The 18063-nt window shown below is 31.5% G+C and overlaps 1 protein-coding gene across 1 annotated transcript; it reads right to left on the minus strand.

Moving 5' to 3' along the window:
- Positions 1 to 7491: 7491 nt before the first annotated feature.
- On the minus strand, positions 7492 to 8172 carry LOC145333372 (protein CFDP2-like). Its single transcript, XM_080178489.1, has one exon. The coding sequence runs from the start codon at positions 8170 to 8172 to the stop codon at positions 7492 to 7494; it is 681 nt and encodes a 226-aa protein (XP_080034615.1).
- Positions 8173 to 18063: the final 9891 nt, after the last annotated feature.

The raw sequence follows: 18063 nt of genomic DNA on the forward strand, positions 1-18063 counted from the left end.
ATAGATTTAGTTTGTATGGCTACTATTTAAATAAAACCAAACACAGTAGAGTTGGTGTGCTACATTTCCTAAAAAATGGGTTTTTAAAAGCGAAGCTTTTCTATAATTAGGGTCGGTCCGTCCGTACGTTCGTCCGTCCGTACGTCCGTCCGTCCGTCACGGATAGCATGGTGATTCCTTTAGTAGTTAGGTACGATTTAGAAAGCGTAGCAACTCTATAATCATTACTAGAATGTCTGTACGTCCATTTTAAACATGTTGATTTTTTTTTTACATTTTAACAACAAATTTGTATGTGACCTAATTATCCGATTGGTCTGATTTTTGGTATACTGATTCCTGGGACAACAAAGTACAATATTATAAGCGAAGCAACTCTATAATCAAGTCCTAAAAATGTAAGTATTCCATAATCATTATCCTGTATCAAGCAGTTTTTCAACAAATTTACTTACAATTTTGCTTTGACTCTTATACATTCGCATTCTGATTATTCAGTTCTGACATTATACAAGTGTTAATGTCCGTTTGTCCTACCGTTTCAGAGCTTTGCTTTTATGGATGTTGTCATCCTTGTTGAATATTTGAATGATGGGTAGATATTTCAAGGATGGAAAGGACATAGGAATGTAAACTTAAAGCTTTCTAACTACTTCATCTTATTTGTTGACTAAACAAGGATGACAACATCCATAAAAGCGAAGCTCTGAAACGGTAGGACAAACGGACATTAACACTTGTATAATGTCAGAACTGAATAATCAGAATGCGAATGTATAAGAGTCAAAGCAAAATTGTAAGTAAATTTGTTGAAAAACTGCTTGATACAGGATAATGATTATGGACATACTTACATTTTTAGAACTTGATTATAGAGTTGCTTCGCATATAATATTGTACTTTGTTGTCCCAGGAATCAGTATACAAAAAATCAGACCAATCGGATAATTAGGTCACATAAAAATTTGGTGTTAAAAGTGTAAAAGCAATCAACATGTTTAAAATGGACGTACGGACATTTTGGTAATGATTATAGAGTTGCTACGCTTTCTAAATCGTACCTAACTACTAAAGGAATCACTATGCAAAATTTGAAATCGATAGGACAATTCTAACATGTCCAAATTAACGAAAAAGGCTATCCGTGACGGACGGACGTACGGACGGACCGACCCTAATTATAGAAAAGCTTCGCTTTTAAAAACATTGGTTACTTTTCTTGAATTTTTATTTGTTTGTTTTAAATTTTTCAACAATTGATGTAGAGATGGGGTAATTTAAATCTTAATTTATCGTTATTGAGAATGTTGTTTATAAATACATCCTTCAATATATTATTCCTTAAGGTCCAAGAAATGTTTAATAGTTATTTCTCTCATTGTATTATTAACAGCTTTCCGCGGATATAGAATGTACAATTATAAGATTAAAACCAGTTTTTTTAGCCCCGAGGTGCCAAAGGCACGGGCTATAAAAACTGGTTTTAATCTTATGACTGTACATTTTTATAATCGCAGGATGAGAACCGGTTCCTATCCACCGGATTCGATGAACATGGGAAACTTTCCGTCCCCTTTCAACTTTAAAGTGCTCCCTTTTTAAAAGCGAAGCTTTTCTACAATTAGGGTCGGTCCGTACATACGTCTGAAACGGATAGATTTTTTCGTTAATTTAGGCATGTTAGAATTGTCCTATCGATTTAAAACTTTGCATGGTGAATACTGTAGTAGTTCGGTACGATTCATAAGCGTAGCAACTCTATAATGTCCATACGTTCATTTTAAACATGTTGATTTTTAACTTTTTTAACAACAAATGTTTATCAGATAAAATTATCCGATTGATCTAATTTTTTGGAATACTGATTCCTAAGACAACAAAATACAATGTTATAATCGAAGCATCTCTATAATAAAGTCCTAAAAACGTAAGTATGTCCTTAAACATTATCCTATTTTTAAGCAGTTTTTAAACAAATTTACTTACAATTTTGATTTGACATTTATACATTTATTTTCTGATTATTCAGTTCTGACACCCTACAAGTGTTAATATTGTTTGTCCTACCGTTTCAGAACTTCGCTTTATGGATGTTTTCATCCTTGTTACAATTGACTTTTAACAAAAAAAGCGAAGCCTTACTATAATTAGGGTCAGTACGTCCGTCCGTCCGAACTCCGTCTGGAACGGATAGCTTTTTTTGTTAATTTAGGCATTGTCTTATCGATTTATACAATTTATAAAGCATAGCTACTCTATAATCGTTACTAGAATGTCCGTAAATATATTTTAAACATGCTGATTTTTAACTTTTTAAACAACTAATTTTATGTTATATAATTGTCCTTAAACATTATCCTGTATTTCAGCAGTATTTTAATAAATTTACTTGTAATTTTGATTCGTCTTATACCTTTACAATCTGAATATTCAGTTCAAAACTCTAAAAATTTTAATGTTCGTTTGTCCAACCGTTTCAGAGCTTCGCTTTTATGGATATTGTCATCCTAGTTTTTACAGAAAAGGAACTTTTAATAGCTAAGTGGGTGGGAGATATCTGACACCTTTTTCCCAACAAATGTTCCCTTGTTAAGTTTAACCAATTAATTATATTACTTTCAACACTTATTTTCATTTTTCTAGAAATATAGATATTTTTTTAATCTGAAATGGCTAGATTTAAAAAAAAAGTAAATATAAAAAAGACAGCCTTATCGATAGACAAATAGAGAGATAGAGGACAATTAAAGTGTTAAAAGATTAACAGGCAGATAGATAGAAAGAAGGATAGACTTTTGTGATGGGAGGGGGAATGTCTTAACCGCATAAACCCCTGAATAAGTTTCTGTGACCTATTTAAAGTCACCCTGAAAAATAAAGGAATATTATTTATAAAAAGATATATTGGGTTGGAGGTAGGAAGGGAGTGGATTGGGTCAGGGGGGGGGGTGGAAAGGGGGTAATCGTTATTTTTAGCTCGCTGCAAGTTTCATTTTATTAGAGAACACGAAAATCTGATGTAAAAGCCAAGTAATAATATGTCCATAGTAAGGCCGGCACTGGGCAGTTTCAATTTTAAATGTTTATAGTTAGGAGTCCCTTTAAAACTACAAAATTTTAAAGCAGTATGTTTATATAAAGTATTTACAAAAAAAATGTTTTTTATTGAACTTAAAAAAATCATAACCGGACATTACTGCACAAGAAATAGTTTTACTTAACCTAATACCAAATCATAAGGGTCCTAACCATTTTCAAACAGGCCTAAACTAATGATCCAGATGTTAGGACATACAGTCCCTATTTATCGAAAATGTTTGCTTTGACAATGTTTCATGGATCAAAAGTTAATAGTTGTTTAATATAATCTAGGCATTAGACTTTATATACCACCATCCTAATAGATTTTTAAAATCGAAGTTTTTCTATAATTAGGGTTGGTCCATTCTTCTGTACGTCCGTATCAGTTAGCTCTTTTTGTTCATTTAGACATTGTCCTACCGTTTTCAAACTTTGCATGATGATTCCTATGATAGTAAGATACGTAGCAACTCTATAATTGTTACTTGAAAGTCCGTACTTCCATTTAAAACATTCAGATATTTAATTCTTAAAAGCGAAACTTTTCAATAATTAGGTTAGGTCCGTCCGTCCGTACTCCCATTCGTAACCGTTAACTCTTTTCATTAATTTGCACAGGATAAAATTGGCCTATTGTTTTCAAACTTTGCATGATGATTACGATGATGATATAGTTAGATACAATTCAGAAAGCACAGCAACTCTATAATGTTATCAGAATGTCTGTACGTACATTTATTTTTAAGTTTTTTGACTACAATATTTCATGTGATTTAATTATCCTATTCATCTGGTTTTTAGAATACTGATTCCTAGGACAACAAAATACATTGTTATAAGCGAAGCATCTCTTTAATCAAGTCCTAAAAATGTAAGTATGTCCTTAAGCATTATCCTGTATTTAAGCAATTTTTCTTTCAATTTTGTTTATGCTTATACATTTACATTCTGCTTATACAGTTTTTGCACTTTACAAGTGATAACGTTCGTTTGTATTTCCTTTTAATTACAACATTTTTTTGTATGATATCTTTATAATATTCATTTGATTTTCTAATATTGATTCCTAGAACAACACATGCAATATTATAAGCGAAGGATCTTCATAATTTTATCCTAAAATGTAAGAATGTTCTTAAACAGAATCCTGTATTTAAGTAGTTTTTCATCACATATATACAATCTATGTTAATGTTCGTTTGTCATACCATCTAAATTTATAGCTTTGCTTTTATGGTTGTTGCCATCCTAGTTTTTTTTTAATTTCAATTTCTGACAGCCATACTAACCATCAGAAGTCACCAAAACAACCTATAAATTTATATTGTTTGAGGTGGGGAAGGAATTGTTTTAAATATCCTTAACCTTAATATAGACCAAGGTGAGTCTTCCCTAAATTTTGTAGCCTTCAGAATAGCCGTTTTTAAGATCTAACATCATACTTACATAAATGAATTCACAGCCCGGGGTTAATTTATTTTTTTTACTTTAGTTATTAAAAAATATCTTAGTAGCAAAGCTCTTTAAAACTGGCTTTTTATGGCCGTTCAAAATTAGAAACATTATTTAATAACAAAATGTTTATAAAAAAAGCTATTTTATAATATATAAAGAGTGTTAAAAAAAAACAATTGCTTCTCTTTTTTCAATATAAATCCATAAGTTTTGGTCAAAAACTTATAAAAAATAGCACAATTCATGCCCAAGCAATGAAAATGAGAAATCAACATTGAATTTTGAATTTACTCACCTCTCCATAGTACTACAGCTCGAGTCCTAGCCCTTGTGGAGAATTTTTCTCTAAAATTAAAAAAGAAAAAAAGTCCTAAGTACTTTTAATCTTGTAGATAGACCCCATAATGCGTAATTTTTTTATGTGGCATGTGAAGACCTTTCTATAGACACCTTAACCAGGTTTCTAACACAATCCTAGTCAATTTAGCAAAAAAAAGAAAGGTCTGTCAAACATCAAGAACTAGGCAGAGCTCTCATGTCTCAGTGTATGATGGTTCTGTCTTTTTTTTCTTCACAAGGGCTAAATCTCGAGCTTTAGTACTCTAGAGAGGTGAGTAGATTCAAAATTCAATGTTGATTTCTCATTGTTATTGCTTGAGCATGAATTGTGTTATTTAAAAGCGAAGCTTTTCTATATTGAGGGTCGGTTTGTCTGTCCGTCCGTCTATTACAGTTAGCTGTTTTCGTTAATTTAAACAGGATAGAATTTTCCTATTGATTTTTAACTTTGCAAGCTGATTCATATAACAGTTAGGTACGATTAGAAAGCGCAGCAACTCTATAAACGTTACCAGAAAGTCCGGACATCAATCTAAAACAAGCTGATTTTTAAAATTTTTTCACAACAAATTTTTTAATGTTAAAACTATCCTTTTCAACTATTTTTTTTAATACTGATCCCTATTACAACAAGGTATATGTTATAAGCGAAACATCTTTATAATAAAGTCCTAAAAACGTCACTATGTCCTTAAACAGCATCATATATTTAATCAAGTTTGCAACAAATATACTTACAATTTTGTATAGACATATGCATTAAATTCAGTTTATCCAGTTCTGACACTCTACAAGTGTTAAAGTTCGTTTGTCCTTCCATTTCAGAGCTTAGCTTTCATTGATGTAGTCATCCTTTTTTATAGGTTTTCGGCCAAAACTATAGGATTTATATTGAAAAAAGTGAAGCGATTGTTTTTTTTAACACCCTTTATATATTTATGTCCATCCGTCTGTATCTGTATAAAACTGGGGGAAACATAAATTTCTCGGCTGCTATTCAAGTTAAAGAGCCTAAAAGTTTCATGAGAATGCCCTATACCGATGAGCTCCAGTTTATAATTTTTTGCTCTGAGAGTCATTTGATTTATTTTGGAAATTTTAAATTACTTAGCTGCTATTCTATTTCTTAATCGATGAGCATCTAACTCTACTCTACTCTGTACGTCAGTCTGTTGGAAATGCTCTAATGGTCATTTGATTTGTATTGGATTTGTAAAGTCGTTTTATCCGTTTGTCTTTACATCCTTTCTATGAAGCAGAAAGCTGCGACTAATTCTTAAACACATAATAGTTATTTCTGGCATCATATTATAAAAAGCTTTCTGCGGATTTGTAGAAAACTGGATATAATAATGAGATAGATAGATAGATGGATAGATAGATAGTTAGATAGCTAGATAGATAGCTAGATAGATAGCTAGATAGATAGCTAGATAGATAGCTAGATAGATAGCTAGATAGATAGCTAGATAGATAGCTAGATAGATAGCTAGATAGATAGCTAGATAGATAGCTAGATAGATAGCTAGATAGATAGCTAGATAGATAGCTAGATAGATGGATGAATAGATACTTAGATAGATAGATAGAAACATAGAAAGATAGATACATAGATAGATAGATGGATTAATAGATAGCCAGATAGATGGTTAAATATATAGTAAGATAGCTAGATTCATATTCAAAGTTTAATTCATGTAAATTTGAAAATAGAAAGAAATAGAATTATTCCTATTAAATATTATTTTCAGGGAATTCTAATGATATAATGGGGTGGTTTTAATAACTGCTTACTCCCTCTCTTAGACCTTTGTCTGAAACAATTAAGATAAAAGGTAGATGAATTAACCTAAAGTAATGTTTCACTATCCCTTCTTAAAACTTGAAAATTTTTTCAAAATCTGTTAAAATAAATAAAAAGCTAAATTTTAAATGAAAGATAAATGCAAATAAATGTGTGCTTATGCTATCTAGGACTAATAAAAGCTTAATTGATAATTCTGGGACAATCAAAGGGGTATTAGTAAATATGCGTATTATTACATACAAATAGATTACTAGAGATCCTATAGCAGTATTGTATTAAACAGATGATGTCGTATACTCACCCCCCCCCAAAAAAAAAAAAATATCCTAAAACCTAAATAGTCTAGCAACGACATTTGTAAAAACCCATCTGAAATTTTGTAAATTTCTATCATGAGCAATGAAAAATTTTCATCTACCTAAAAAGTCATTTTAAAATGCCTAAGGTGATGTGGGGCATAGACCGGTAAGGGGCTAAACCGGTAATTTTTGACCCACCTTCATAAAATGACATTTATATCCATGTTTCTTTCAAATGACAGAAAAAAAACATAAAAGCAAATTTGTTCCTTATTACATTGCCTACAAAAAAGTGAAAATTTTGTGAGATGAATTTTAAGGGTACTGTATGGGTCTCAAAGTCGGACGAAAATTAAAAAAAAAAAAAATTTTTTAGTAGGTGTTTAAAGATTGACCTACACAAAAATTGGTAAGACTTTGCTTGGTATTGAAAGTAGCATTATTCCTCTCCAGTTATCACAAATAGCAAGGTCGCCTTTTTTTTGGCAATTTAATAATAATACCTTTGACCTAGTCATCTGGAAGCTTCTCCTTCCTCCAAATTTTCCCTAGTAAGTCAGTCAGGACCTTGACTGCAGTATCCAAGTCTGCCAGAAGCAGTTCTGCAGAAATCTGGTCTCCACCTGGTGATTTGTCTGCCTGTCCTTCAGTTTGTCTGTATTGTAAACTTTTCTTATGAGATTTTTCTTGTTTTTTGGCTGCTTTCAGACAAAGTTTAACAGTACAAATAACAAGGTTGTGGTCACTGCCAACATCTGCATCTCTAAAGACTCTAGTATCCCTTACTGACTTAATCCACTTTCTGTTTACTAGAGAATGATCAATCATATTCCTAGTTCGCCCATCTGGAGATTTCCAGGTTAGTTTGTGGATATCTTTGTGTTGAAATTGTGTTCCCATTACAACTAGTTCATTGTTAATGCAACACTCTAAGAGTCTATTACCATTGTCATTCCTGTCGCCAATTCCTTCAGTACCTAGTGCATCTTCATAGCCTCTTCTGTCTTTGCCAACTTTGGCATTAAAGTCACCATTGACCATCAGCAGGTCATGTTTAGGAATTTTGTGAAGTTCACTGGAAAGAAGACTGTAGAACTCTTCTTTAACTTCATCATTCTTATCATTTGTGGGTGCATACACTTGGAAAAATGTAGCTTTGCAGTATTTGGAATCAAATCTTGCCCTAATCATTCTGTCGGAGATTGGTTCCCATTATATTAAAGCCTTTGAGGCCTCTTTGTTTATGATGATTGCAACTCCGTGTATGTGGTGATGTTGGTTACAAGAGTAAAGAATTGTGTGCCCTGTATCTGTTTTCTAAAGTCCATGGCCAGTCCATTGAGCTTCAGCTATCCCAAGAATTGAAATATTGTACCTATCCATTTCCTTAATAACTTGAGCTGGTTTTGATGTTTCAAACATGGCTCACACATTCCAATTTCCGAATCTGATGTTATGTTTTGGATTTAACACTCCTGCCCTCAGTCTGTTGGCTTCCTTACGGGTTTGGCCACCAGTCATCATATTGTCAGGTATAACCTGACCTTGCATGACGTTATCTCCCTGAAACCATTTGACCAATAGGGATGATTTCTTTAACTTAAGCTATAATGCTAATAAACTAACTTTTAGTGTTTGAAATTCAACCCCCTGCCGCCAACCCCTAGCCCTATGGGGATCAAAAAAAAACCTAAAAATGAACCTAACCTTAATTTTCTCAGAAAAAAATTTATCAGTAGGTATGATTTCTTAAACTTAAGCTTTTATGGTTATAAACTAACTTTTAGTTTAGAAGTCATCCCCCTGCTGCCAACCCCTAGCCCTCAAGGGCTCAAAAAAATCCTAAAATGAACCTAACCTTAATTTTCTCATAAACCATTTGATCAATAGAGATGATTGCTTAAACTTAAGCTATTATGCTAATAAACTAACTTTTAGTGTTTGAAATTCAACCCCCTGCCGCCAACCCATAGCCCTTTGGGTCTCAAAAATCCCTAAAAATGAGCCTAACCTTAATTTTCTCAGAAACCATTTGATCAATAAGGATGATTTTTAAACTTAAGCTTTTATGCTTATAAACTAAGTTTTAGTTTAGAAGTTACCAGTAACCACATTATTAAAAGTTCAGATATTTTTTACTAAAGCTTTTATGTGTATAAACAATTTTTTTGTTTGGCAGATATATGGTTATATATTATAAAATGTTCAGATATTTTTAGAAGACAAGCTTTTCTATAGTTAGGGTCGGTCCGTACGTCCGTTTAGAGGGTTTTTGAGCCCCAGGGGGCTAAGGATTCAGGGTAGGGGAGTGACTTCTAAACCATAAGTCCTAGAAATCTGCTTTAATGATCAAATGGTTTCTGAGAAAGTTAAGGTTAGGTTCATTTTTAGAGGTTTTTTGAGCCCCAGAGGGCTAGGGGTTTGCAGCAGAGGGGTGACTTCTAAACTAGAAGTTAGTTTATAAGCATAAAAGCTTAAGTTTAAGAAATCATCTCTATTGATCAAATAGTTTCTGAGTAAATTAAGGTTAGGTTCATTTTTAGGGTTTTTTGAGCCCTAGAGGGCTAGGGGTTGGCAGCATGACTTCTAAACAAGAAGTTAGTTTATAAGTATAAAAGCTTAAGTTTAAGAAATCATCCCTATTGGTCAAATGGTTTCTGAGAAAATTAAGGTTAGGTTTATTTTTAGGGTATTAAGCCCCAGAGGGCTAGGGATTGGCGGCAGGGGGGTGACTTATAAACTAGAAGTTAGTTTATAAGCATAAAAGCTTAAGTTTAAGAAATCATCTCTATTGGTCTAATGGTTTCTGAGAAAATTAAGGTTAGGTTCATTTTTAGATTTTTTTTTGTTACCTGGAGGGCTAGGGGTTGGCGGTGAGGGGTTACTTCTAAACCAAAAGTTAGTTTATAACCATAAAAGCTTAAGTTTAAGAAATCATTTCTATTGGTCGAATGGTTTCTGAGAAAATTAAGGTTATGTTCATTTTTAAGTGTTTTTAGAGCTCCGGAGGGCTAGGGGTTGGCTTCTAAACTAGAAGCTCGTTTATAAGCATAAAAGCTTAAGTTAAAGAAATCATCCCTGGTCAAATGGTTTCTGAGAAAATTAAGGTTAGGTTCATTTTTAAGGGGGGTTTTGAGCCCTGGGGGGCTAGGGGTGGGGGTAGGAGGTTGACTTCAAAACCATAAGATGTTCATACCCATAAAAGCTTAAGTTCAAAAAATTTACAGGGTTCATCAAGTGGTTCCGGAGAACCCCCCCCCCCCCCCTGCCTCAAAAAAGATCTTGTTGATCTTGTAACTATGGCTGTATTTGTACTTGATTTAATCAGGAAAGTTGAATAATGAGAGAAAAGTACAAAAGGGAGATGTTTCTATAGATTTTATGGTTTCCATACACCATAAAAAGTTACACCCAAATTGGCATATTTTTTAGTATTTTTAATAGTTTTTCAGGAAATAGAAAGATATTTCAAAACTGATTACTTAGGTTTGTAAGGAAACTGTTTCAGCATCTTAGGTTGACTTATGGCCAAATACATGTTATTTTATGATCAAACATAAAAAAGTAACAGACTTTAATTGCTATTTGATATGGTAAATTGTGTTTTTTAGTAGAGATGCTACTCTATAATTCCAAACATTGTCCATCTGTCTGTCCATCAGACATAGAAAGGGGGAAACATGATTTTCTCGGCTCCTATAAAAGATAACATTTTTTGACAACATTCTCATTATTAAGGAGCACAATTAACTAATAAACATCAATGGCGGTTGGACGATATCTTTGGTGTTTATGGTCCGATTTCCAAAATTTTTTAGTTATAGATATCAAAATTAAATTTCCTGCCATTTAAAGAAAACAACCATGACAGTCAGACTGCCTTTTTGCAGGTTTTTGGCTATTTTGAAATGTTTTACATATTTCCTGATATCTTTGGTGTTTTTGGTCCAATTTTAAAACTTATTTGGGATATCCATATCAAAATAATTTTTCCCATTGTTATGAGCATCCCTTATGTTATTTACTTTGACTGTCATTATTATACAAATTATGTGTTTATTTTCTCCAATAAATCTATTCTTGATTACGTATTCCCATGATTTTTTGTGCTTCGCTACTTATGGATATTGTCATCCTTGTTTTATCATACAACCAATAAATAATCTAATGTATAATTATATAGTCCGATTTTTCTAAATTTTTTAGGTTAGGGATACAAAAATTAAATTTCCTGTTGTTTTAAGAAAACATCCATTACGGTCAAACTGCCTTTTAGCAGGTTTTTGGCTATTTTAATATGTTTTACATATTTCCTGATATCTTTGGTGTTTTTGGTCCAATTTTAAAACTTATTTAGGATATCCATATCAAAATAATTTTTCCCATTCTTATGAGCATCTTTTATGTAATTTACTTTGACCGTCATCATTATACAAAATATTTGTTTATTTTCTCCAATAAATCTATTCTTGATTACGTATTCCCATGATTTTTTATGCTTCGCTACTTATGGATGTTGTCATCCTTGTTTTATCTTACAACCAATGAATAAAAATAAAAGTATGAAAACGGATATTTTTAATATAACCCATTCGCCATTGACAGAAATTAATAATCTATATCTTAATTTCTTCATTGGGTTGGGGCAATTTGTATAAGAAAAAAATATTTAGTGATTTTCAACAAATTATGCCTTAAAAAGCGGTTTTTCCAAAGTACCTATTATTGGAAGATTTTTGGATCATTACCAATTTAAAGAGTGTGCAAAAATGCGTGCATTTTTAAAAATCAAATTGCGCTGCTTGTGTTAATAGTAGAAAAATGTTATGCATACCGTTAGAATTTTCATAAACTCTAGTTTTTGGAAATATATGTATCATATTCATGCTATTTGTATTATAGAAGCTATGTTGGAAAATATGACAAGGGTTAAAAAGTTTTAAGTAAGTTGGGATATTTTACCACGTAGTTCCTAAATTTTACATAGCACAGGAATATTTCTTAAACACCCAAAAACTAGAGTTTATGACAATTCTGACGATATGCATAACATTATTCTACTATTAACACAAGCCGCGCAATTTGAATTTTAAAAATTTACACATTTTTAAAATTGGTCATGATTTAAAAATCTTAAGATAATAGGTACTTTGGAAAAACCGATTTTTAGGGCATAATTTGTTTAAAATCGCTAAATATTTTTTTCTTATACAAATTGCCCCAACCCAGTAAAGAAATTAAGATATAGATTATTAATTTCTGTCAATGGCAAATGGGTTATATTAAGCAATACTTTTGTCCTATAAAAAAACTCTTTATAGTTAAAAGACAGATAGGTAGATAGATAGCCTAGATAGGTATTTTGATTGATTTGGTTGATTCCCACCTATAATTTTTGTTCTGCAGAAAAGGGAATTTAGTTTATTATTATCTATAGTCCATTGTCTTATCTCTTGAGATCCATAGATATATCAACTTAAAGGGATAGTTGCATGAAGTGCATTTCAAAAAATTTATTGCAAGCAAACGTAACATGTATACCATCAAACATATATAATATTGTATTACAGTAAATAACAAACAATTAGACATAACGAAATTAGTCGTCATGCTTTTTTTATGAATATAGCCAGTTATATAAATAACATATTTCACAAAAATACTATTTTAAGTCCTAATATTTTTAAACTACATGGTAGAATATTTAATTTTTCCAAATGTATGCCCTATAAATGTAAAGGAGTAGTTTCACGAAATGCATTTGAACTTAATTTAGTGAACCACATATTTTTTCCTAGTTAATGGGTTAAGCTACATTTATATAGCATATATTTGAAATAAATTAAATTTTCTACCACGTAGTTTTTAAAATATCAAGACTTGAAAATTGTCTTTTTGTGATATATGCAATTTAAAAAGACGATTTTCAAGTCTTATTATTTTAAAAACTATGTGGTAGAAAATTGAAATTCTTTCAAATACAGGGTGGGCCACATAAATCCGGACTTTTTTCAAACGGCCATAGCACCAAAACTACTTGACCAATCAGGACGTTTGACCACACTATAGAAAGCTTAGGTAATTACCCTTTTGTCCATAAAAATTTTTGGAGGATGGAGGACGCGTACTCTGAGCTGGCAGCGCATATGTTCAACATGGCAGATTCGAAATTAGCGCTAGTTTACCCTAGATTCTCAACATGGGCCCACTAAATCTGATCTCAGCCGATCTGTAGCTGAGATAGACTAATGAAACTTGTTGGAGATACTGTTAAATACATATTTAAGACACTAGAAAAAACTAGAGCTCTCTATCACATCTGGTTTGGCCGTAGTTCTCCGGCAAAGTGAAACGTGGCAAATTTTAAGGTGTCAAAAATGTCAAAAATCTTGAAAATTTCTTGGTTCTCGACTACATGTGCCCATTTGGAACCTTAAAAATCGTATTAGACTATGGGTTGCGATGATAACCATAGCTTAATCTTCATGCCATTTCCAAAAAGGTATAAAACGTTGTTCTAGCTTAATTGTGGCCAAAATGAGAGCCACCGTGTCGAATGGTAGCTTGAAAGATAGGTATATTTGGATCCTGCGGTTACTCACGTCCCTAAGGAGATGTGGCCTCCCAGCAGCCCCAATCTTCATACAATTAACTTATGGGCCTGGTGCGCCATTAAAGCACGAACCAATAGACGCGCCTATACCACAAAGACCTCCCTCATTGCCATTATCAAGGAGAACTTCGCCATCTTAGACAGGGACATGGTGACCAGGGTCGGGGGGCGGTTTAGGGGGCGGGTAAAGGCGGTGATTGAGGCTGGCGGCGATTTTATTGAATAATCTAATAGTCATATACCTAGTTTACTTCCCAGTTTTTAAAATTCAATAAAATCTTTAAAATTGACGATTTTATGTTCATTCGTTTAAAAATAAGAAAAAGTCCGGATTTATCTGGCCCACCCTGTATATGCCATATAAATGTAGTTTAAACATTTAACCAGGATAAAATATGCGGTTCACTAAATTAAGTTCAAATGCATTTCGTGAACCTACCCTTTTAAACCATTGAGCAGGAAAAAATATACAGTTCGCTAAATTCAAATTTAAAGGCATTTCGTGCAACTACCCCTTTAAAAAAAGAATTATATTTAACTCCATGCAGAAGCAGAGATTCCGTTGGACCAAAATATAGATATATAGAATAGATAGTAGATAGTTAGACATGTAGCTGAATAAGTAGATAGATAGAAACAAAGCATATTCTATATGTTTTCATTATAACAAGGATGACAACATTCATTAAAGTGAAGCACTGAAATGGAAGGTCAAATGGACATTAACGCTTGTATAATGTCTGAACTGAATAATCAGAATATAAATGTATAAGAGTCGAACCAAAATTTTAAGTAAATTTGTTGAAAAACGGCTTGATACAGGATAATGTTTATGGACATACTTACATTTTTATAGAGTTGCTTCGCTTATACCTAAAATCAGATCAATCGGATACTTAGATCACATAAAAGTTTGTTGTTAAAAAAGTAAAAAAATCAACATGTTTAAAATGGACGTACGGACATTCTGGTAGTGGTTATAGAGTTGCTACGCTTTCTAAATCGTACCCAACTACTGCAGGAATAAATAGGACAATTCTAACATGCCTAAATTAACGAAAACAGCTATCTGTTACGGACGGACGGACGTATGGACGGACCTACCATAATCATAGAAAAGCTTCGCTTTTAACAATTTTACTTTGTTGGTAACTATTCTTAAATTAGATTAGAGTAACATTGTGACTGTGCATATGGGTGTGTGTTTGTCTTTCTGCCTGTGTGTACCAAGAATCTCGCTAACCACTGGACCATTAGTTCTCTTTCACATTGTTGCTTTTGTAGGTCTTTTCTAAATGGAACCACAACCCTCCAAAGAGAAGGGGGGGTGGGGTTAAAGGAGTGATTTCGCTCAAAATTATCCATAATTTCAAAACTTCTATTCTTACAGTTTATTTAATTGTAGCAAATCTAGGCTATTACTCACTTGAAGTTATATCTTAATCTTTTTAAAATATATTTATTCTTAGATAATTAGATAATAAACAAAGATAAGTAGAAATAGTTATATCTGCAGCAAAAGTTTTTAGTAGCTGCATTTCTTTAATAAGAAGAATATAATCTCTCCATGTAGGGGAGACTGTACTGGGTATGTATGGCCAATATTTGAATAAAGCTGAAATAAAGTAGAGTTGCAGCGCTATTTTTACTCAAAAAAAGTATCCTATAATTGGATGATAAGAAAAATGTTTAAGCTAAGTTCAAATAGAAATAAAAATTTAACAAATATGGAACAGTTTTAGCTGGAAAATAAAGATAAATAAATGATTTTAAAATTAGATGTTTTATAAATACAAATTATACAGTAATACAACTTTTTATTATAATAATTAAATGTGATTTTTTTTGTATGTATATTATAACAATGGTTTAATGCTTTTTTTAAACACAATCTCTCAAAAGTGCAGGTTCTATTGGCTATAACCCATAAGATAAGAAATTAAAGTTTTTTTGTTTGAAGCAAAATATCTTGGAAATGGGATATCAAACTTTATAATCCATTTTTCTAATGTATCAAAATTTCATAGCTAAAACATACAGATACTATATTACTTTTTACTTTATTTTTAGAATATATGTAGTTTTTGGAAATATCCTTTGGCCCCATGTATTGATATTTCAGGGATTAAGTGGACGAAAGGCTACATTTTTCACTGGTACCCAAAGCTTTCTAACTACGTTATTTGTTTATTGAATCAAAACTTTGGGTATTTTTATTGATTTTTTATATGATTGTATCAAACTTTTTAACATTTTATTTTAATGTGCAGAAGGGGTAATTTAGTTTATCATTATTGGAAATGTTGTTTGTCAATGTTGAGGATTATTTTATCCTCCCTATCCCTTTTTTCACACGTTTCATTTTGTGTTTTAGTATCAAATAATTCAGGAAAAAAGGAAAAAATACAAGAGAAAGATTTTGGTATTTTTATTCAGAAAGGTATAAACTATATTTTATTTCATAAATCTTTAATTTTGACCAGAACAGGTTTAAGGCTATTTTACCCACAAATATAGATACATACTTCTTCTTTTCAAATGTTTATTTTTAAAAATTTAACTAATTGTAATAAAAATGTTGTTACTAAGTATTGGATATTTATTCCTGGTCACTTTACTGTTAACTTCATCCATGAATATCTTTTAGGAAAAGTCCCCCGGAGAGTGTGTGAACTGTTTTTATGACCTTATCCCATGTAAATTAATTAAAGCATAATACTCATTTTTTTGTATTTATTTAAATTTTGATTTTTATTTATTTTTAACAAATTTTGAAAAGTTTTTCATGTATGAAAAATAGTTAAAGATATGTTTTTAAAAGGGATAGGGAAACATATACTTTAGTATAATACATTTACTTTCTTAAGCATATAATTGTTGAATTAAAAATACATTTGTATCATTGCCATACATAGTTAAGACTTTCAGACAAAAGTCTAAGGGAGTGGGAAGGCAGTAATCAAAACCACCCAATGACATCATTAAGATTCCTTGAAAATAATATTTGGTAGAACTATTTATAGATATTTCTATTATTATAAGAATCACTTTTGTGTAAGAATATTTTTTTATTGGGTAACAGGAAACATTGGACAATTAAACTTGACATTTGTTGTGTGTCTTTAAAATTTTAAAACAGTGTGGTTGACAAAACAGCACAAACGTACACAACTTTTTGCTTCACTCCTATTATTTCACATACCCACTTTGGCAATTATTTCTTTATGTGTTAGCACTTAGCCTTTCCATGTTCTGTCTATAACACAAGAAACCATAATATTTTTTTTTATTGTACCCTTTTTATTACTTTACAACAGCTAGAAGTTTTATAGTTATGAAGGGACACTTGGCAATAAATATTTGAGTTTAAAACAACAATTTGTTAAATATCTTACTTTCAATTTCTTATTAACTTATTAAACTTATATTGGTTCAGCAGTTATCGAGATCTTATGCTACACACTAACAGACATATGTTACTTTCTTAAAAAGATTTAGCATTTTACAATTATCCCGGGGCCTGTGAGAGATAGAAAAATCGAAATATAGATACATAGAAAGATACAGTGTGGCCACAACCAAAAAAATACTGATACTGAAGAAAAAAAGGAAATACTGAAAAAACTGAATCCTAAAATAAGAAAAAATACTGAAATACTGAACAAAAAAATACAAATACTGAATAAGTATTTTTTTATATGATTCCTCATTTCAAAATTTCATCATAGCTTTATTATTAGGGGGATATTTTAAAGATCTTTTAATTTTGCCTCTTAGATTTTCTTGCACCAATTAAGCAGAAAATGACTGATAAATATTTTAAATGATTACAAAACTTAAATACTTTTTAGTTGAGTTAAGAGCATAGACGTCCAACCTTTTTTTTTTTTTGGGGGGGGGGGTAAAATTTTTTTTAAGGGGGGGGGTAATTCGCTTTTGGTTCGCGCGCCGCAAATTTTTTTTACCCCCCCCCCAAAATTTTTACCCCGGCGGTAAAATTTTTCAGGGTAGGGGTAAATTTTGAATGGGGGGGGTAAAATGAAAAAAAATTTGGGGGGGGGGGGTAATCGCCACTTTACCCCCCCCCCTTGGACGTCTATGGTTAAGAGCATGCTAAAAAACTTTACCTTCAATAATCATGCAAAGTACTCACCTTAGATTATTCATTCTATTAATAGACAAAAAAAATATCTGAAAAAATACTGTATAAAAGCATCTCAAATATCTAAAAAATTTATATTTGAGATGAAATTGAAAAAAAAATGTATATTACCATAAAAAAAAAGCAAAATTAATGTACAAAGTTATAGGGTAATTTAAAGGAAAGTAAAGTGAAGCGCGAAGCGCCGAAAAAAATCTGACATCAACTACTTGAAAAAACATCTTATTTATGCAAATTTTTTTGGAATTTAAGAAATAATGAAAATACTGAATCATGAAAATTTCCAAAAACTAAAAAATACTGAATA

The sequence above is a fragment of the Acartia tonsa genome, chromosome 12 (genome assembly GCF_053477335.1).
Source record: "Acartia tonsa isolate MP-2025a chromosome 12, ASM5347733v1, whole genome shotgun sequence".
Classification (NCBI taxonomy): Eukaryota; Metazoa; Arthropoda; class Copepoda; order Calanoida; family Acartiidae; genus Acartia; species Acartia tonsa.

Excerpts from the sequence above, each read along its gene's own strand:
- LOC145333372 (XM_080178489.1), bottom strand. The coding sequence starts at position 8,172 with ATGATTAGGGCAAGATTTGATTCCAAATACTGCAAAGCTACATTTTTC.